The sequence below is a fragment of the Crotalus tigris genome, unplaced genomic scaffold, assembly GCF_016545835.1.
Source record: "Crotalus tigris isolate CLP2741 ecotype Arizona unplaced genomic scaffold, ASM1654583v1 scf7180000017611.44802233496:7321179, whole genome shotgun sequence".
NCBI classification, from domain to species: Eukaryota; Metazoa; Chordata; class Lepidosauria; order Squamata; family Viperidae; genus Crotalus; species Crotalus tigris.
In genome coordinates this window covers 2,626,888-2,644,906 of record NW_024096511.1, presented here as the reverse complement: position 1 = coordinate 2,644,906, position 18,019 = coordinate 2,626,888, and the positions used below count along the sequence as shown (strand labels likewise).

General features: G+C 36.4%; 1 protein-coding gene across 16 annotated transcripts in view; it reads left to right on the top strand.

Moving 5' to 3' along the window:
* The window catches only part of EYA4 (EYA transcriptional coactivator and phosphatase 4), a 114,895-nt gene that overhangs the window by 13,024 nt on the left and 83,852 nt on the right, over positions 1-18,019 (top strand). For all 16 annotated transcript variants that reach the window (XM_039323743.1, XM_039323734.1, XM_039323752.1 and 13 more), the window contains one exon: positions 5,376-5,464. In XM_039323743.1, coding sequence (XP_039179677.1) covers positions 5,432-5,464 — 33 coding nt within the window. In that variant the 5' untranslated portion in view covers positions 5,376-5,431. The remainder of the gene's footprint in view (positions 1-5,375; positions 5,465-18,019) is intronic.

Genomic DNA, 18,019 nt, shown 5'->3' with positions numbered 1-18,019 from the left:
TGAATGTGTGTGTACTATCTATGAGTTAGAGAATGTAAAAATAAGATTGGGATATATCCTACATTAGGAAAATAGCAACTATGTATTTATAGAAGTTACATATGGTATAGTCATTATATATTTATAACTTTAATTTATTGAGTAAGTAATAACATCATAAAATTCTATAGTACACATGCTTATTAATTTACATGAATAGATACAATAATACTACTGCTAACAATAATGTACATACATTGCGTGCAAATCTTTGTTCATGATTTATTTGGATATATTGGATCATTTTACGTGAATATAGCTAAATTTAAACGGTGTGTTGTTAAATTTCAGGTTTTTGTCATTTGACTTGTTCTTTTTTAACTGTAGGACAATTAAACATGTTCTCATAAATGAATGTTATTGTAAGGAAAGTGGCAAGTTTCCAGTGGGAATATTTTGTGGTGAGTTAGTTTGGAATGGCTCACAGTTAATTTTAAAATGAGCATCCTTTAACTAATTAAAACCCAATATTTTTATCATTAATTTTGGATGATTTTCACATGTTATGCAAACTATTAGGAGCACTAATATTCATTTTGACAGTACTCTTTTATATCCAGTGTTTAGTCGCTGAAGCAGTGCATCATCTCAAGTGCTTAGGCTGTCTTCAATGAGGATCTCACAAATTAATTGAGTGGATATCCTCTATGTGGAAGATATTACCATAAGGTTATTTTAATTTTATTATGACTATTGCTTGGTTTCTAAATAATTATGGCAAAATTTGCTCTCAGATTAAACAAAAGAGGAATTGTTGTCTCTCCCATGTGTATCAGTTACATTTGCCACAAAACTGTTATTAATCTTAGCATTCTGACAATATTTTTCTATTGATCTGGAGTAAAATAAATCACTTAGTGCAGGAATCCCCAACCTCTGGGCCACAGACTGATACTGGTCCGTGGCCTGTTAAGAACCAGGTTGCGCAAGCTAGTAAAGCTACATCTGGGCATGCATGGGATCTAGGTAGCGCATGAAACTATCCTCCCCCTCCTGGTCTATGGAAAAATTGTCTTCCATGAAACTGGTCCCTGGTGCCAAAAGGTTTGGGGACCGCTGACTTAGTGGAACAACATAAGAAAGGCACAAGATGTTGGAAACAATGTTGTATATGTCTATTAGGCAATAAAATAATGTACAGTTGAAATCTACTTTTAGCTTCAAAGACTTTTTAGAAAATTTACCTGAAAAGCTGAGATAAAACTGCCAAATGTGGCTGAATTGGAACTTTTTCTGGCCTTTCTCTGACCTTCCAAATTGTAATTGTTATTTTATAGTTCTAGAGAAAGCATGTCAAACTGCCGGCCCATGGGCCGGATGCGTCACGACGAAACCATGCCTACCCCATTGCCAGCACTGGGGGAAAAGTCGCGATACATTGCGTGATGTCACATGACGTTGCAAGTTTGACATGCTTGCTCTAGAGAATTCAGAAAATCTTATTTTTCACTTGTTTACCTCTGATGCTTGGCAATTTTAGTTGCTATGTTATTTATACACTATGAATATTTTGTATTTTAGAATCGTTAATAAGATTACATCATTGTCTGGACAACAAAAGCTAATGGCTTCATGATATTTCCTTTTCCTGATTGCTGTCTCTATTCCTGCTGATAGTTTTGCTTGCTTTGTTTGTTATTTAGACTGATGTTCCTTTCAAATTGACAAGCCCAATTCTAATGTTAGCAGTCAGGTCTTATAATGACTCTACTGCTGTTACTTGGAGAGTAGTTGTGCCCATATTGATTAAGAGTAAGGTATAAAAGCATAAATCATGAGTAGCCTCACTTCTGGTTTTGCCTGTTAAATAATAATTATCTCTTGAATAGTAAAGACAGAAGAAAAGTAGTGAAAACTGGGGAATCAGAAGATGAAAATACTGTCAATATAATAGGAACAATTGTTAAGCTCATAAATGTCCTTTAAAAATGGGAATATATTCACAGTTTAAAGACATAGACACACACATATAAAATAAAAAATGTGTAAGGAAACTAAAAAAGAGACTTTCACTAAGCAAGGGAAGCCCATAAATGTATACTTTAGCTTAGGTATGGTACAATTATATGGTTTAAAGTTTCAAAGACTTTCTGATACATTTTTATACCAGATGTCAATTAACAATATAAATTGTTATTTATGAACATATTGACATCTGGTATAAAAATTAGAATATTGTAAAAGAATTTTGTAAAAGTGTATTAAATATGTTAATATAGAAAATTATCTTCAATAACATGAAACACAGATTTTTTTTGAAAAAACATTTTAAACATAAGATATTTCAGCTTTAAATTACATTTACAGATGGAATTAACTAAATTGTCTATAGAGTTAAACTCCTGAAAATATTTTTTAAAAATTAAAAAACCATTGATTTACAACAGATACAAAATGATCAAACTTCTGTTTTAGTATTTTTTTAACATAAAATGTATCTTGTAACTTGGGAACCAGTTTGTTGTATCAGTAACAAAAGAATATTGTTACCTTTCTACCTTTTGAGTTCTTGAATGGTTTTGGTCATAAAATCATATCCTACAAGGAGTTTGTTTCCCATCTATCCTAAATATTACTATATATTGCAGGGAATCCTCCAGGCGGTCAACAAATCACAGAGGCCATACACACATTAGCCAAAGCCCTGACTTTTTTTAAACGTGTATTAAATGTGTGGTGCATATAAAAAGGAACAAGACTTTAGTTAAAGCTGCCATCTTGATTTTTTATTATTATTCTTTTCCTGCAGATGCCCCTCCATTTGTGATCATTTTTGTAGTAGTTTCAAAGTTCTGCTTTAAATTTTGACTTGTCTCGATGGTACGGGGAACCATGATTGCTTTCAATCTGGCTCTGGCATCACTAATTTCAGTCTTGACCTTAATTAGCTTTTATTATAAAAATGGAGACAAAGCACCTATCATTAATTGCTCCACAGAAATGTGTGGGAAATATATGACACTAAGTGCCATACCAAAAAAGTCTTGGATGGTAACTTAGAAATTCCGCACATTGATAAAATTACATCTCTCAATTGCAAAAGGTCACAGCTTGTATGCATACATATATTATGCCACTTCATTACAACATGCTAAGTTCTTGGGAAGAACCTGATGCATATGAAGGTCAACACTGACTAAAGAACTTGCAGCTGTGACTTCACATTGTTGTGAACAGATAATAATCTGGCTGACCATGAGCCCATTCATAATAAAGAAAGCACTGTTGATGTACTTCTTGAAAGAGGAATGTATGTATGTATGTATGTATGGTATGCTATATCATTGTTAAGTGAAGTTTTTTTAATGGAAAAAATAACCACTTTTTTTTACATTTATACTGAAGCTACGATTGATGGAGCAGTAATATAACTAGTGTGATGGCAGTAATATAACTAGTGTGATGGTTAGAACTTCAGTGGCAAACTCAGAAGAAATCGATACATGATGTCTATAAAGGACAGCTGCTTGATGGTGGTTCTGCTAGAGCAGTGTTTCCCAAACTTGACAATTTTAAAGCATGTGGACTTCAACTCCCAGAATTCCACAGCCAGCGTTGCTGGCTGTGGAATTCTGGGAGTTGAAATCCTCATGCCTTAAAATTGTCAAGTTTGGGAAACACTGTGCTAGAGAATGATGATCTAACTGCGAGCAAAAAATCTATGTGCAGTGGCATTTCAGCTTTTGATGCTTAATAGATAAAGCATATTTTAATTTTAATTTTATTTTTATTTGGAGGATCATTATTTAAAAGAAGCTATTTTATTCACATTGGTTATAAGATGTAAATTCTAGTCGGTCACTTTTATTGTAATTATTTACTTGGTTAAGATGTGACTTGCACTCATTAGCTTGTAGCTGCTTCAATCTGCCCTGCTCAAGTGATTTCAAAGAATGGGACTAATTTAGTTTTTGATGGTAAGGCTGCTTACCTGAAGGGGTATAAAAGAGCGCCATGCAATTTAACATGTACTTTTCCAGTTTTAGACTTCAATGACATTAGCACACTGATAAGAATAAACTATTTAAATATACAAGAACCTTTCTATTTAAATTTCCAATTTTGTCAGTTTTCATGATTGTATTTATATAACTATGCCCTCTGTGTCAATTGTATGTAATTCTGAACCTCTCAAGTCTGACTATCATTTTAATGATATTTTAATGCTTACTATGCGGTGTTGAAACTTCAGCCAGTTTAAAATGCTAGTCTGTTGACTAAGGCCTGCTACTGTCTAGTAGTACACTTTTAGGCATGTTTCATGAAAACAGATGCAACTTGTAACCATTGTCATGACTTTCCCTGGGTTTTAAAATCCTTTTACTTCATAAAGGCAGTAAAAACCATACTTTTTCAGAGATCCTATGGACAAGTTTAATTATGTCTCATGCCATCATGAAAATATTGGTTATTTCAATTTTGATAGGTTTGTGTAATTGTTTTTGAATATGTTAAATTTATTATAAACTGCATAGAGTCATTTTGAAATAAAGCCATATACAAATATATCAACAATAACACCATCTCTTAAGAGAGTAAAAATTTATGTATGAACTTAAAAATAATTTCATGAGGAATTATTCCATGTTGTAATAAAAGGTACTACTTAGCAAGTTATCATAGGAAAGAGGGAATCTGTTACTTACCACATAGCATAAAGTTATATTCTAATTAACTGGAATGTCATTCTCATCTTGCTTTCATGAATTGGCTGTTAAAATGGATTATCTCCTTTTTTAGATATGAACATAAGCAATCCAAGTAATTCTTTTAAATGGAACAGTTAACTTACATTTCTAAGATCTGGATCACAAATTTAAAATGTTATATTGGACATTTCTATAACCTTCTCTAAGCTCGGATAGGGATTCATCATATCTTAAACTTATTTAGTTCTGATTCCTATCTAATGCTTTTGCTGATTGATTCTAGAATGATTTTTATATCAAAGACTCTCATTTGCATATGAAAACTAGAATTTGATTTACATTTCACATGGAGTTGCCACCAAAAACTGTAAATGCAGATAAATTCTGAATTTTTTCTGTTTCCATCAAGAAACAATGATTTGAAGGAAGATACGGCTGAAAATGAAAAAAAGGTGATAGTAAAATGTGAACCTTCTATTGATGTCAGTTCCATTTTCAATGTATTATATACATGTATTTCAATGCATTATATGTTTTGAACATCCAGTACCATTTAGTTGCTATCCTTAAAATGAGGCTTTTCTTTCAGCTATGAAGAAATGAATGTATTGTATAGGCATAGAACCTAGTTTCTAATATATATAAAACTATGGAAGTAATACTTTGTCTTGTTGTTTTTAAAATTAGGACATCCAGTTACTTCTCAATTGCTTCTCTTTGTGGAAGAAAAGTGAGTAACCTCCATGGAAGATTCTCAGGATTTAAATGAACAGTCAGTAAGTAAATATTTGGTTAAATTGTCACACATTTGTTTTTAATGGGATAGGTCCAACATTATGTGAGAAACTTGCTCAAACAGCAGGACTTTTCATTTTCCTTTCCACTCCTCTGTATCTCTCCATGGAAGGTCCCATAGCCTTACAGAACAGAGGGGGAGAGGTACAGAACTCTACCACTGACAGATGCAATTTTAATAGCAGAGTAACATCTATATACTTAATTTTTCAGCTGTATATAAAAATGGGCATTTGTGTTTTTATAACATACAAAGATTATACTCCATACTATAGTTAGTCCTTGACTTACAACCATTTGTTTAGTAACCATTTGAAGTTACAGTGGCACTGAAAAACATGACATATGACCATTTATTACATTTATGATCATTGCAGCATCTCTGTGGTCATGTGATCAAAATTCGTGCAAGTGGCAACCGGCATGTATTTCTGACAGTTGCATTGTCCCACGGTCATGTGATCATCATTTGTAACCTTCCCAGCTGGCTTCTGACAAGCAGAGTCAATGGAGGAAGCCAGATTCACTTAAAGACCATATGATTCATTTAATAACTGCAATGATTTGCTTAACAGTTTTTGAAAATGGGTCAAAAATAATTTAACAACTGCCTTGGTTAGCAATGGAAATTTTGGGCTCAATGGTGGTCATAAGTTGAGGACTACCAGCACATTAAAACAACATGCACAAAACTTTTATATTATTGCTATATTTGCTGACTTTATTCCTGTCCCAATACAATACTTCTCTTTTTCCTCCTCCTCCTATTACTACTACTATTACTACTACCACCACCACTACTACCACCATAATATATTTAACCAGACGTTGGACTGCTTGAATGTAATACACGATATCCTCATATCCATGTCTTTATTTTGGAGGTGCTTTTGGTTTTGAATTAAATATTCTTTAGTTTTGCTATGGAAATAATTATTCAGTTAGATATATCTCAGAATTAATAATTAGCATTCATTATCAAGCTTTAAAAGACTATGCAGTTTAATAATAGTAAGATATAATAACCAACTTAATGGATTTAATGGATTGGTTTAGGGCAGGCATGTCAGACTCGCAACGTCACGTGACGTTGCGCGACGTGTCGGAGCTTTTTCTCCATTGTTGGCAGTGGGGTGGGTGCGGTTTTGGGATGACGCATCCAGCCCGCAGGCCGGCAGTTTGACATCCCTGGTTTAGGGAGTATATATGATGTGCAATATCTATATACAAGTCTTTGGGCACATTCCAAGTGTAATTCTGAATTGTAGTCTGACAAAATGGGCAGCTCATAGGCTCCATGAAAGCTCTTTCCTTCCTTCCTGCAGTCCTTCGATCTCTCCCAGAAAATAATGCTGATTAAATTGTGGTAAAATATAGTTTTTTGTAATTTTTTTCTTTTCTTTTATAATGTTTTTAAGATTGATACACTTTTAGTAAATGCTTAGACCCACCACCACCCCATCGAAGGCTGATTTAGGTTATATAATCCCTCCCCCATAGGAAACTCAACCACACATTTTCTTTAAAAAATGGTGAGATGGTAGGAGAAAAGCAGCCTGTCACTTAAGACGTGCATATGTTTATTGAAGGCAAAACGATTGTTCAAGGTTCAACAATATTAGAAAGTTACAAGCAGTAATTTTTTCAGTATATTCACTAACATATTAAATTAATCCATGCTATGAACAATCTCATTCAATGCAGATTTGGAGAAACTGCAGAAATCTGTAGTAGCCAAATTTAACAACTAGGTGCAGCATATACATGGTAGTCCTTCAGGTTCAAAGAAGACACACTGTTATGCAGTGGCATCATTGTACATAGAGGTAGCTGTACAGTTCCTATCTAGAAATGCAGAACCTAGCACAGTTGGAGCATTGGAAGTCCATTGTTGTAATAACTGAGGATGTTATTCTGTGACACCATTCGTGGTTTTCTATTCGTTTTTGATTGTGCCTGTCTTTAAAGCTGGTGGAGGTTTCATAGCATAGGGCTCGCCAACGGGTTCTGTCAGAAGTTGCACCTTCCAGTTTTCTTAGTTGGATGTCATAGCGGCATAAGGTTTCTTTCACCACATCTTTGTAGCATTTGTGTGGTCGATCTCAAAAGTCTCTTCCTGGACTCCAATACACTCTTGGGCCATACGCCAGTCATCCATTCTAATGTCACGTCCCACCTATCTGATATCTGAGCTCTGATAATCAGAGATTCAAATGCTGGTAGACTCCGCATGATCAAAGAATTCCAGGTTCCCCCCCCCCCGGTCACATGACCGCATTTTGGACAAGTGGCATCTGCCTCACATTTGCAGCCAGCTGCATTGTCCTGCAGTCACATGGCCATGATTTTCAACATTTTTTGCCAATTTCCAGCATTTACTTCCAATTTCCAGCAAAAAATGCCCATTGGTAAAAACAGCTTCACTTAATGCACCATATCCGCAAAAATGTTGTAAAATTATTTACAATTACATGGTGACCTGCTTAACAACTACCAGACTTACAACCCTAATTCCAGCTCATTTTTAACTTAAACAATAGATTCAGTAATTGCAAATAATATGTTCATGATAATATATAATTACAGTTTACTTAATTTGACAATAATGCTGAGGACAGAACATTAATATCATACATGCACATTTGTTTTATTTCTTCATTCTTCTGTAGATGAAGGAATGATTACCCAGCATATCTTTAACATCTAAAAAGAATTTCATAGTATTGTTACTACTGTGATTCCCTGAAAGTAACCCCCCCAGAAAGTAAGCCCCAGCTTGATATAAGCTCCCTGTGAAAGTAAGCCCTACTTTGGGGTGAGGGCAGGGGTAGGGGGGAGTGAAGCTGCCCCATGCGCCCCGCACCCGCTTACCTTACTGGTAGGGACTGCCACACCCAGGCCTTCCACAACATTTGCTGTTGCTTGCAGCAGGATGCCACATGGTGCTTCAGGCCAGCAATGGTGTGAAGCACCATGCGTGAAGTGCCATGCATCATGCCCTGAGGAATGGCAATGCCGTGAGGAATGGCAATGCCATGCGTCGTACCGTGGCTCTGGCAGTACTACTGGTAAGGTAAGCAAGGGCATCTGGGCGGTGGTGTGGCAAGCTCTCCAGCTCCATAGGAAGGGGCAGCCAGCATGGGTGCTGATGGCAGGACACCCGCCCACTTCACCACCCTCCCTCCCCGAGCCTCCAGCACTCCACTTGCCGCTTTGGTTGGCCTGTCCGCTGTTCAGCACAGCCACCTTGGGGCTACAGGGGATAGCCTGGCAAAGGAAGGGCATGCGCCCCACCCCCATTGGTACTGTGTCTGGTCTGCCACCATGCTCTCTCTGCTGCAGTGCTTCTCCACCCCATGCACAGGACCCACCCCACCCCCATGTGCTCGCGGCCTACTGGTACCGTCAAAAAGTAAACCCTCCCTGAAAGTAAATCTTAGTGCTTACTTCAAAGCCTAAATGAAAGTAAGACTGGTCTTATTTTCTGGGAAACACGGTAAAAATCTTTCCAATTTCATACATTAGGAATTTAGCTGGAAATCTTGAATAAAGATAATCAGGAAACAGATTCATGAATAGAAGCAGGAAGACAAAAGTTTTCCCCATTGAAAAAGTTTAAATAATGGAATAAAAATCTCTCATTGTATTTCTTCCAATTCCTTGGTTTTTAGTATTAACTAACAAAGCAAAACACGAGGTGAGACCTTTCAGGCACCTCTTCTGCTATACTATCTCATTCAGCCCTCTAGTATAAAACATATTAATCTCATGGTTGTCCAGTTCTCTAGAAATATGTCCTGGAATTATACCTTTAAACTTTAAAGCTGTAATAAACTCTTTAGCTATGTCATGAAGAATTAGTATTCCTGTTTTCAGGGAAATACAGAAAAAATCCATTTCACTCTGAAAAGTATGTATATATGCATGTACAGTATGTAATTATTTAATACATGATTGTAAACGTTGGTGAAAGTTTCTTTTGCCAAAAAAATGTAACCTTTTCATGCATTGGTTTGAAGAAATAACTTCTGGATTGCTATAAGAATGCTTTGAATTAAAGCATTCTTGTGCACAAAACCCTCCCTGCCTCCGTCGGTCTGCCAAGCGGAAAAGGTTGGAGACCGCTGCTATAGGCCAATGTGATAACTTTTATCTTAGGAACCTAGTTGGGATGCATTTTATTTTTCAGCCAAATGTAGATCTGGCTGCCTTATCATGGCAATTTAATGGAAGAGTTTGGTGGACATGGCATTTCATTTGATAAGGGACATTCCTTTCTGGTCCAAGAGTATTATGAATAATTCATATTAGATTATGAATAATAAAAGTATTTCTAATTTTAAAACATTAAGTGACATTTTAAGTGATTAATAATAAATAAAACAAGCCACAAAGGTAAATACTATCAACACATCTTTAAAAAAGGGTGAGCAGAACCTTAATAGCAGGGTGGATAATAATCAATGATTTTTTAAAAAATAAATTAAAAAATCGTTTTTCATTTAAATCGGATTTTTTTTATTTTTATCAAATTTATTTTAATAAAATGCTTTTGGAGTAAAAATCTATCTAAAGATAGTTTTCTATTTAAGATACAGTAATAATTTAGTTTATTCAGCATGAAATGGAGCTTAGTTATGTAGCATGAGGCTGTATATTCTGCAATATTTACATTTCTGGTAAACTCATTCAATGAGTCCAAGCTCTGCAAGCTGAGCTAACATGCACTGCATTGATTCCCTCATACAATTTCACAGTAACCATGAGATAAATCATAAAACAAAGTTCAGAAATATTCCTTTATCCCATTGTTTTGCAAATCTATGTACACTGCAAACTGTATGATTGTTTGTAGAGAAATGCATCTGCTCTAATTGAGTAGTTCCCCAACTATGTCTAATTTACCTATTAACCTAAAATAGGTTCTGATATCACCATTTTACTAACCTGACTAACCTACCAGCAAGAATGAATCCTTACATTTAAGGAGCACCTGTCATTTCAAATCCATCATGGCAGTGCCTGTTAGCAGGCATCCACTCACCTGCTACGTCCCTCACCTTGTGTCACTGCCGCATCATCAGCTGTCCCATTAAAGTGAATGGGTCTGTCGGTGAGTCAACAGCAGGTCAGAACAGGAGCTGCTGCAGGACAGAAATGGCAGTTGTTCTTTAAAAATTATGATTTAAATCGAGTTGATTTAAATCAAGCCTTTTTACTAAATTGACTTGATTTAAATCAAATCTACCCTGCTTAATAGTAATATGAAAATTATATTTAGAAAGAAATAAGCACTTTTTTCTAAGAGAATGTGGGACTATCCTTTTCTCGGGGAATGTGGGATATCAATTAAATACAATTGGGAATAATTTTGTATTATATGCTATCTAAAAGTATCCCTAATTGTATTATTTTAAAAACTGCCTAGTTTTTTTTACAACAGCATATTTTAGCTAAGGTATAAAAATAGCCTTGAATAATGCATGGTTGAAGTTGCATTTCTTTTTGGTTTCTTGTAATAGTATAATTGGAGACGTCTAATGAGATCAATTATTCTGGATAAACCATAAAAATATTAAAGTCATTTCCCCATTGTTTTTGCTTCTTTTCTACAGCTTTTTTCTTTTGCTAATTATTTTTCCTTTCCTTTTTTTCTTTTCAATTTTTTTCTTTTGGAGTTTGCGGGAAGTCTGTATATGTGATGAGGACTGTGGAAATTAGTAGGCAAACAATATGTAGGATTACTGGTTGAAGGTGGAGGTTTAATTTTAGATATAAGTGTCTTGGGATTCCTAATTGGGTATCTCAGTGTTTGAACAGAAACTTAATTCATAGAACAATTCCCAAGACAAAGTGGAATGTCTTGTATCTTAATATAAAAATACTGATTAAGATTGTAATCCCTTAAACACCAAATATGTGCATGTTTTTTTAACTTAGTACAGTTTAATTGTAGGTAGAAAATAGAATTATGCTGTAAAGAATGTGTTAACTATATGGCAAATTAAAAATAATGTTATACTTGTAGTACATGTTGCTAGGATATGATAGGACAAGATAGAATAGGATAATTTGTTTGGTTTGTATTTGCTTTTAAGAAATGTGCCCAGATAATGGTTACAACAGTAGTTCTCCTTTTATCAAAAGTAGCTCATTTGATTTTTATTTTTTTTTAGTCAAATGCATTAAGGTAAACAAACAAATAATTATTCGTGTATCTAGACCCACTTCACAGATCTACTATAGTAACATTTTTGCTACCTGAACCTTTGGTAAGTATATTTATCCTACGAAGTTACCCGGACCATGAATTGAGAACTAACTTGATTATTAGGTAGTGATTGCTGCTCAACTTATAACAGCATTTTCTGTCAACAACAGATAGTAATAATGGTGAATTCTACAGTTACATACAGTTCTCTTGAAGAGTTATGTTGACACCACTAGCATAGAAAAGCTAGAGCTGGTCGTTGCTGCAAATACACAATTTTCTACATGTAAAGCTTCACATCAGTGGTTTACAATCCTTGCACAAAATAGTTAATTTGAAAGAATTTGGTTATTTTGTTAACAGGATTGTGTCATGGATACTTTCCTTGGCTTATAACATGAACAATGCCATTATTTAGCAAGTATGTGTGATGTGAATTAACTGCTGCTTTGTGCATATCTGTCTTTTTTCCTGTGTTTGTATACATACGGTATGTGTGCATAAAAATAAATCAGGTACAAGATTTCAACATTTTTCTAAGTTAAAAGATTTGTTCATATTTTGGGCTGAACAAATGTGTTTCTTCCCATAAGCATACTTATTGGAGCAGAATAACAGAGCTGGAAGGGACCTTGGAGGTCTTCTAGTCCAACCCTCTGCTCAATCAGGAAACCCTATACTATTTTAGACAAATGTTTGTCTGGTCTCTTCTTAAAAACCTCCAGTGTTGGAGCTCTCAGAATTTCTGGAGACAAGTCATTCCACTGATACAGTATGGGTGACAAAGGTGCAGCTTCATGGAAAAATATTTTCCACTCACTTGAAGAATGTAAGGGGGGAAAAACTGGCAGGGGAGACTTAACCAGCGGGTTATACAAACATCTACCTGGTAGCTTTCTTAAAAAAAGTTCCATCTGTTAGGCACTTTCTTTTTCTCTGTTGACACAGCTTTCCTGCCAATGCTTTTCCCTATTGGCACAGTTTTCCTTTCCTTCATCCTTATGATAACTGTTGTACAGATTACTGTTGTTAACACTTTTTTGGGAAGCATTGGCATTTCAGTGTGGATTTCCAATGGTGGAACAGGTAGCAAAAGACTAGAACTTGGAAGAGGAATCACACTGGCAAAGGTCTAAAATCTTGTCCCCCTTCACGGGAAGCTTGAGGGATTAGCTTCCTTCACCATTTAGTATCCGAGGAATACACAGTCAATTTACTGGCTGCCATGTTTACAGATCTGCTATTCTCTGTAGTTTCCTTGTGGTCTGACTGGAGATATTTTCCCACCAGCAGGATGAGTATGGATGCACAGTGTTTGGATATTGATCCTATAAATACTATAGCTTTTACGTGAAATTTGGGATTTGGAGAGAGGTAAATTAGAAATGAAACCTTTCTGAACAATTGCAATATTCTTTTGCTTAGAGTGAAATAAATATAATATATATAAAATGGGAAATATTTGGTGAACCCTGAAGTTTTAAGAAAGTTTAAAAATAAAATAATGATTGCATACATATTGTTTGATTAGAATTCACAAAACTTTCTTGTGCTAAAGTCAGGCAAAACTGATGACTCCTATTTATAGCTTCAAAGGAAATCCTTCCATTGCTTCTTTATCTCAGAATGCCTTTATGTAACTTGAGATCTTAACACATGGCAAACTACTATCTAATTAAGCTTGTAACCTTCCATTACCAGCTTAAGCCTGAAACAATCTTTATATAAAGGCTTAAAACCATGTTCATGTATTAAATCTTTTGTCTTTTCCTTAAATTTCTCTTTGGAGAGAAAGTGCTTTATAATCCAGATATTTGGAATTGAGAGTGATAAAAGCTATTACTTCACTGAGCCTGTGAATTGAAATGTACTGTTGCTTCATCAAAACCTCTATGTCTTCAGTCTAATATTTAAGAAACAGTGGGTCCATTGCATATATCAATATAAAATGTTTTGAGTCAATTTGGTTTTATACTGTTTTTACTTGGGATGAAACTCCAAGCAAATCTGGGTTGTATCAGCTTTATTTAAAAGATGGTACAAGTGGTGGCATCTGGGAGGCAATTCACTGTTTAATTAAATTAGACTGTAATAAAATCTGCCATAATGAGATTAAAATCAATTATTAATCAGGAGCTGACATAGGCACAAAGCAGCATAAATAATAGATGAAGGCTGTGTCTGCTGTTTCTAGCTGAGGACCTACTTCACTGCAGAAATACTTTTTAACAAACTGGCATTAGGCTTTCTGCAGTGACATTATATATCTTTGTTAGGCTCCGAACTTAAATGTAACATTTCCATTACTGATAGAATCTTTTAAACTAGCAAATCATAACCTAAAATATTTTTTAGGTTTTTAGAACTTTAAATATTTTGGAAAAAATAATGAAATTATATTAAGAAGCACACACCGGGAGAAATTGATGTCTTCCTGTATCTCCAGTGTCATATGACTCCATTCTAGTTTCTCTTGATTTTTTTTCATCATACGTTGCTGGTGTTCATTTGTTTCCTTCTTTATTTTCTGTCAGTGTTTAGGAAAAAAAATGATTTGGGTGCATTTCTTGAACTTCTTTGGTATGGAATAAATTAACCCATCTCTCAAGACTGGCATATTGTGTATTAGTTTTCATACTACTTTTCTTCAAAAACTACCAGAGTAGTATATGGAGATTACACGCATAGACAGAAATGCAATAACATCACAAAAACGAACCTTAAATCCCCCAAAGAATATACTATTTCAAGTAATCCCAAAGCTTTTTTCATACCTTCAGGATTTTTCTGTCTTCAGATTATTGAGTCATGGTACTTTTAATTCATCAAATCCAATCTCTTGCTCAATGGTGGAACGCTTCCTGTGATTGGAAGTCTACTACTTCTCTGGGAATTGGTTCCACTGTCAATTGTTAGAATTTTTTTTTTTAAAAAATAGTCAGTTGGAATCTGCCTTCTCTATGACATCTTTTCAGCTATTTGAAGAGTGCTATGTATATCTCCTTATCTTTTCTCAAGGCTAAATTACCCAGTTAAATGCAAATGTACATTATTGCTGCTGCTGCTTTTCTTTCTGTCTGTCTGCTGATGATTCAGCCATTTTGTCCATTTCCCAAGTAGGCATCTAGAGATATCCTAAAACCTTTATCTCTTTATTAATTTCAAGATGTTCTAGAGAACATCTTGAAATTAACTACTCCAAAATGAAAGTCTTGATATTCTCTAGGAAGCACTTTAAGTCTCCAAGTAGATGGGTGTTCAGTAGTAAACTTATTATAGCTTAAAATATTTTTAAATGTGAGAGAGCTGTTTATAAGAGCCCCATTTAGTTGTTAAATTCACAAGTCACTTTGGAAATATAACTATCTAGGTCATCATTTAATTATTTAAAGCTAAAGTTCTGAGTATATTACTGTATAATGCTCAGTTAATTACCGAGGACAACTCTAAGCTTAAGTTGTTGTTTTTTTTACAAATTATAGAGTGCATCCATTATTTGACTTTTTTATTATTCTAGTATTAAGTTCATCTGATTCTGCAGATTTAAGTTCTTTTCAAGTAAAGTGCATTTTCTAGTCATGTTTCTATTAGTCTCATGCTTTAGCCTTCATTTTTCTCTTCACAGATTCCTAGCAGAACATCCAGTTTTTGTTGAAAACAGAATGGTACATTTTGTAACTGTTGTTTGCAGCACCACACGTATCAACTAGAAGAAATAATTATCATTGCATTGGAAGTTGTTCTGTCATATTTGCTTCAAGCAAACACACTTCATAAGCCCAGTGGGTCTGTTTGCTAAAGTTTTGTTTCAGCTTGTTGTGGTGTAGAATTACCAACTTTTGTGACTCTTCCTTTACAGGATACTACTGCATTCTCTTTAGAGATACACAGTTTCATCTGCAAGAGTCTAAATTATGTCTGAGTTTCAGTGGTGTAGAATAACCTCAATTTGCCTTGTTTTGGATCCAAAAAAGTACCTATTTTTCCCCCCAAAAAATGTCAAATCTATCTATACATACTTCTACATCAGTGCCACCGCTGCGAGGTGAGACCATGGAAAGACACCTCCCAAAAATAAGACCTGGTGCCTCTTTTGGAGGCCAAAAAAAAATTAAGACCAGGTCTTATTTTCAGGGAAACACGGTACCTGCTGAAGAACAAAAATCTGGTTTGTAAACTCTTAAAGCTACACTGCACTTCCCAGATTTTATTGCACTTCCAATGTGCTTTAAATCACAATTGGCCAACATCTTCCTAGTCACACTTAAAGAAATGTATGTGCAATTAAAGATAATACAAATATTGCTATTTTACCCTTCAGAATTGCGTTTGACACCCCTGGTATAGAGCAACAATGTTATTGTTCCCCTATACCAGGGGTGTCAAACTCAATTTCATTGAGGGCCGCATCAGCATTGCAATTGCCCTCGGGGGGGCAGGTGGGTATGGCCAGGGTGGGTGTGGCCTACTGGGTGGGCGTGGATGGAGTAGGTGTGGCCTACTGGGTGAGCGTCAATGATGTGTGGCCTACATCATTCGCATCAAGGGTGCCTATGGGGGCCTGGGCAGGAGTGGGATAGATCTGAGGGTCTCTGGCAGAAGGGATGGGACCAGGGCAATGCCAAGGCATGATCTACTGGAGGAGCTTCACTGTTCCTCTCAGGCCATGGGGGGGCTGGATGGTGATGCGGGCTGCCCGGAGCCCTGGGCAGCAGAGGTCAAATGCCCAGCCTGGGCCTCGAGAACCCATGGCATCAAGCCCAGCCCTACTTCCCCAAGTGGGTGCCCAGCTGCACTTACCTCCTCCTCAAGGCTGCTGCTGTGCTTTCTCTCCTTACCCAGGTTGCTCAGGTACGAGGGCAAAGTTAGAGGGAGGCCCATTCCCTCTCCATGGGAGGAGACCCAGTTTTGTATCCAAAGCTTCCTTAGTAATAGGATGGGAGACTCCCAGGATAGGCCAGGAGGAGGGGGCAATGGGATGGTGAAAGGGCAGCAGGGCAGGACTAAGGCAGGACTTCTCTCAGACCCTCCCTCTCTTTCTTTCCTTATTTCCTTCCTTCCTTTCTAAGTACAGAGTGGTGGGAAAATATTTGAGATGAGGGAGGGAGAAAAACAGGCAAGAAATGCAGATGGGGAGGTGTTACCCTTCGTGAGGAATGAAGAAATGCACCATTGCCTGGAAGTGGCCAGCACATGGCTCTCACCTACTTCACATATCTGGCTTGGTGGGCTCTGGGGGAGGGGATGCCATGAGCAGCGTGAGAGTCAATGTTACCTGCACAATGCCGCCCAGCCCCCAGCCTTCCCGGTTTCAGCAGGCAGCGGGGCGCTCTCCTCACAGTGCCGAGAGGTTGAGCCGGACAGTTCGAAGCTCGCCAGCTTTGCACCTTGCTGCCTGCTGAAACTAGGCAGGCTGGGGGCTAGGCAGCATTGCACTTCTCATCAGATTCGCGCTACCAGGCTGAGCTCTTAGCGCTGTGAGGTGAATACCCTCTGTCTGCTGAAACCGGGCAGGCTGGGAGCTGGGCAGCCTCACGTTTCTTTTTCTCCTGGTTCCTCTCTGTTTCCAGATGGCCTTGTGGAGCTAAAACTGAATGCATTTTAGCATAGATGGCCACCACAAAATTGTACATTGGCTCCCGCCAGGCTGGGCCAGGGCTAAGGCAGCGGGAGCCATTCCCTCACTGTTTCCAGGATGGCTTCGCAGGCCACATGAAACCACTTTGTGGGCCACATCCGGCCCCTGGGCCTTGTGTTTGACATGTCTGCCCTATACTATCATTAGGCTCAGAAAAATAAGTCTCAAAGCTTTTCATAAACAAAACATTCATATTTTAAAGTGTATCAAGTTTATACCTACCACACAGCATTTATACCTACCATTTCACAGCATTTATTATTTTCTTTTTCATTTCTTTGGACTAACATTGCTTTCCTTTCTGACATATATTTTTCCAATACAGTTCTCTAAAATATTCCTGCTGCGTTCCCTTATTTCAGCTTCATCTCAAACTGTTTCATTACTTTTATTTTTAATTCATTTAGTCTCATGTAGATTCCTTGTTTAACCCTCTGTATCTATTTCTGAAGCATTTTTTAAAATGTCCATCAAAATTGCTGCATACTTTTTCTTCCTTTCATAATCTTGTTTACCTTAAGATCCCTTTTCATATTTCTCATTGACTACCCACATTATGTTGCTGTATAATGTAAATTCATTTCACTCTACAATAGGCAATTTAACACGTTTTTTTTTCTTATGCCTTCTTATTCTTTTTAGAAAATTAATCTGTCCTAATACTCTGTCATACAGGATACAAATAGC